General features: G+C 56.7%; 1 protein-coding gene across 2 annotated transcripts; it reads left to right on the forward strand.

Annotated features, from left to right (window-relative positions):
- Positions 1 to 1,080: 1,080 nt before the first annotated feature.
- On the forward strand, positions 1,081 to 3,059 carry GPR150 (G protein-coupled receptor 150). 2 transcript variants are annotated; one of them, XM_059416670.1, is made up of 2 exons: positions 1,083 to 2,150; positions 2,247 to 3,059. In XM_059416670.1, exons 1-2 carry the CDS (start codon positions 1,185 to 1,187, stop codon positions 2,481 to 2,483), a joined length of 1,203 nt encoding a protein of 400 aa, XP_059272653.1. In that variant the 5' UTR covers positions 1,083 to 1,184; the 3' UTR covers positions 2,484 to 3,059. The 2 variants fall into 2 exon arrangements, with proteins under 2 accessions (XP_059272651.1, XP_059272653.1); XM_059416668.1 differs by having other exon boundaries at positions 1,081 to 3,059.
- Positions 3,060 to 3,460: the final 401 nt, after the last annotated feature.

Genomic DNA, 3,460 nt, shown 5'->3' on the forward strand with positions numbered 1-3,460 from the left:
AGAGATCATGTGGAGGGTCCATCCTGCTTCCAACAGGAAAACTGAAATTTGTTTGTGAGGAGATAGGGGTAAAATAAAAGAGACAGCATTGAATCGAAACCATTTCCTGTGACTTGGATTTCTTTTTTAAAAATTGGCCGTTTTATCATTTTGTTAGTCACCTTTTCTCTAGGCTTGTTGGGGGCGTAGTCCCTCCCTCCCAGCAACTTCCATCTGCTTGGAAAACAGAGAATGAAGAGCCATGATGACACATCCGTCACTGGATGGAAATATTAAGAGAAGAATCAACAAATGCACTACCATTTGCATAAAACCTATTAATGCCCTCTTCAGACTAATGCAGTGAATTTTACATCGCTGAGAGAGCAGCTGTGATCCACTGCTTTAGTAATGAGGAGTGTTTGAAACATCTGCAGATCGCTGCTCCTCCTAAATGCCAAGCAATATCATCACTTTAGCTCTCTGCAAGTAAATACTCTCATTGTTGGCCAGAGGAAGGCATATCTTTATCAAAGATTCATCTAGTGGGCCCCTCTTTGCCCCAAACGCTGTTGGGTTTCTTGTGTATCCTGTTTTTCTCATGCTAGTACATGCTGATCCATGGCATTTCCCAATTTTTGTTTTGTTTTATTTTTTTAATGAAAACTAGTGTCTGTTCTCTCCCCCCCCCCCCCCCCCGCCTACTGGTAATCCATAACCATATTGAGAGGTACAATGTCGGTCAGAACCTTCCTCTCTGGTATATTGGTCCCAGCTAACAGGAGCTTTTTCCAAAGGCCAGGCAAAGCGAGCTTCTGCCCCGCTGTGCTCTACGCGTAAATAGCGAACCGGAGAGGCTCCAGAGCTCTGTACTCCGGGGCTTCGGAGAGCGCACGGTGGGAGCCGCCGCAGACCGGAGGGGCATCCAGCGGGATTGGGTGGAGAGACACGGAGAAGGTGGAGAATAAGAATCATGTGTGTTGCTCGAGTGTACAACCCACATTTGAGTGACAAATGACGAGGACCACCTATAAAAACAACTAAGCGCAAGTCTACCCGAATCCATTTTCCTGTGTGTGCGCGCCTTTTCAACTAACTTTGGGAACTCGTAGACCAGGCGTCGTGCCCCTCGCAGCCTCGACTCCACCTGGGTTTCCCGCGCCCTGCCCGCCCGCTCCCGTACCTCCTTTTCCCCCAGGCTAAGGATGGAGGATCCCTTCGGCCCCTCAACTTTCTCGCCGGCGCCCAACGTCTCCGTACCTGTCTCTCCTGGCTGGGGTCTCAACTTCACTTCCGGACAGGGGCCCCCAGTGCCCGGGCCGCCGCCGCCGCCGCCTCCCGGACCACCCAGCCGCAGCATCCGCCTGGTCTTCCTGGGGGTCATCCTGGTGGTGGCGGTGGCCGGCAACGCCACGGTGCTGTGCCGCCTGTGCGGGGGTGGCGGGCCCTGGGCGGGTCCCAAGCGTCGCAAGATGGACTTCCTGCTGGTGCAGCTGGCCCTGGCTGACCTGTACGCGAGCGGAGGCACAGCGCTGTCGCAGCTGGCCTGGGAGCTGCTGGGCGAGCCGCGCCGGGCGGCGGGAGACCTTTCGTGCCGCTTCGTGCAGCTGCTGCAGGCGTCCGGCCGCGGCGCTTCTGCCCATCTCGTGGTGCTCATTGCCCTCGAACGCCAGCGCGCCTTGCGTCGGCCGCAGGGCCAGCCGCTGCCCGCGCGCGCCCTCGCCGCGCTGGGCTGGCTGCTGGCGCTGCTGCTGGCGCTGCCCCCCGCCTTCGTGGTGCGCGGGGGCGCCCCCTCGCCGCCTCCCGCCGCGCCCTCTGCCGCCCGTACCTGGCCGGGCGAGCGTCGCTGCCGCGACATCTTCGCGCCCCTACCGCGCTGGCACCTGCAGGTGTACGCGCTCTACGAGGCCGTGGCGGGCTTCTTGGCGCCGGTCGCGGTCATGGGCGTAGCATGCAGCCGCCTGCTCTGCGCCTGGTGGCAGCGCCTGCCCCACGCCCCACCGCCTTCAGCGCCCTGGTCGGCGACTCCCGGCCGCGCCCCTGCGCCCAGCGCGCTGCCCCGCGCGAAGGTCCAGAGCCTGAAGATGAGCCTGGCGCTGGCGCTGCTGTTCGTGAGTTGCGAGCTTCCCTACTTCGCCGCACGGCTGGCGGCCGCGTGGTCGTCCGGACAGGTGGGAGACTGGGAGACCGAGGACCTGGCGGCGGCGCTGCACCTCGTGGGGGTGGCCAACAGCGCCCTCAATCCCTTCGTCTACCTCTTCTTCCAGGCGGGCGACTGCCAGCTCCTGCGGCGGCTGCGAAGGCGCCTGGGCGCATTCTGCTGCTCGTGGGAGGGAAGAGCGGAGGACGATGAGGGGGCCGGGGGCCACCAAGCGCTTCACCGCCACCGCTGGCCCCACCCCCACTACCACCACGCTAGACGCGAGCAGCCGGTGGAGGGCGGCTTGCGCCCACCCCCGCCGCGCCCCCGGCCGCTGCCCTGTTCCTGCGAAAGCGCTTTCTAATTGCTCGATGGCCAGACGGGTCATCTGTCACCACCACACAGCCTCCGCGGAACACGAGGCTGGCCCGTTTCTATCTAGATCAAAACCAGCAGGAGAGTCTCCGATATTGGCCCTGAAGCTGTCCCCATCCTAAACTCTTTCTTTCTAATGTTTACATTTTCCTACTCTTCCAGCTTCTTCTCTTCCTTTCGGTTCTTCTCACATTTCCCAATTTGGAGACGAGAGAGTTTGAGCCACTGGGAAGTTGTAAAAAAACAGTCTAAGATACAGAGTTATTTTTGCAGTTCTCTTTGACGCTCCCATAGTGTTCTGGATAGGATCTTTTGGTTTAGCTAAATTGTCAAGCTTTCATTATTTGCTGTGCTATCATCCGTTTTTACTTATTTTGAGTCGTGTTTAAATCAAGTGTACCTTCGAGACTAGAGAATTTGCCTTTCTTTCCAGGAGGAAAAATCCCCGCACTGCTCTCCCTGAGGAGCGTGGAGATTTTACCAGTATGCTGTCAGAAATGTAATCGTGCTGTCACTGCAAAGCCAGAGTATTTGTAAAATAAAAACAATACCCACAGAGCAATTAGTACTTTTTCCCCCATGGTAATGTGTTTTCCCAGAAGAAAATCAGTGTGGACTTTATTTCTAGTCACTTTAATAGAAGCTGGGAGTTGTAGGAGGGACACATAAAAGCTTCCCTTTAGACCCTTCCAAACACACCCAGTTTCTGCAGGAAACTGTGCCCGGGCCTAAACTAGCCTTTACATCTAAGGTGTTGTGCTCAGGTGGAGCCTCTCAGTGCAGAGTCCCCAGCAAACTAGAAAAGCGAAACACCGAGGTGGTGGGCTCACTCCCAGATGGAGCCTCATGGAAATTTGTGGCTGAGAAGAAAGCTGCACCCTCCCCATGTTGCAAGTATCTATATAACTCCTTTTTTAAAAAATGAAGGCAATGCCTGTTGGTGGGGGTCGCTGAGAACAAAGGCAA

The sequence above is a fragment of the Mustela nigripes genome, chromosome 12 (genome assembly GCF_022355385.1).
Source record: "Mustela nigripes isolate SB6536 chromosome 12, MUSNIG.SB6536, whole genome shotgun sequence".
Classification (NCBI taxonomy): domain Eukaryota; kingdom Metazoa; phylum Chordata; class Mammalia; order Carnivora; family Mustelidae; genus Mustela; species Mustela nigripes.

Bases quoted from the DNA above. Each gene is read 5' to 3' on its own strand.
- GPR150 (XM_059416668.1), top strand. From the start codon at position 1,185: ATGGAGGATCCCTTCGGCCCCTCAACTTTCTCGCCGGCGCCCAACGTC.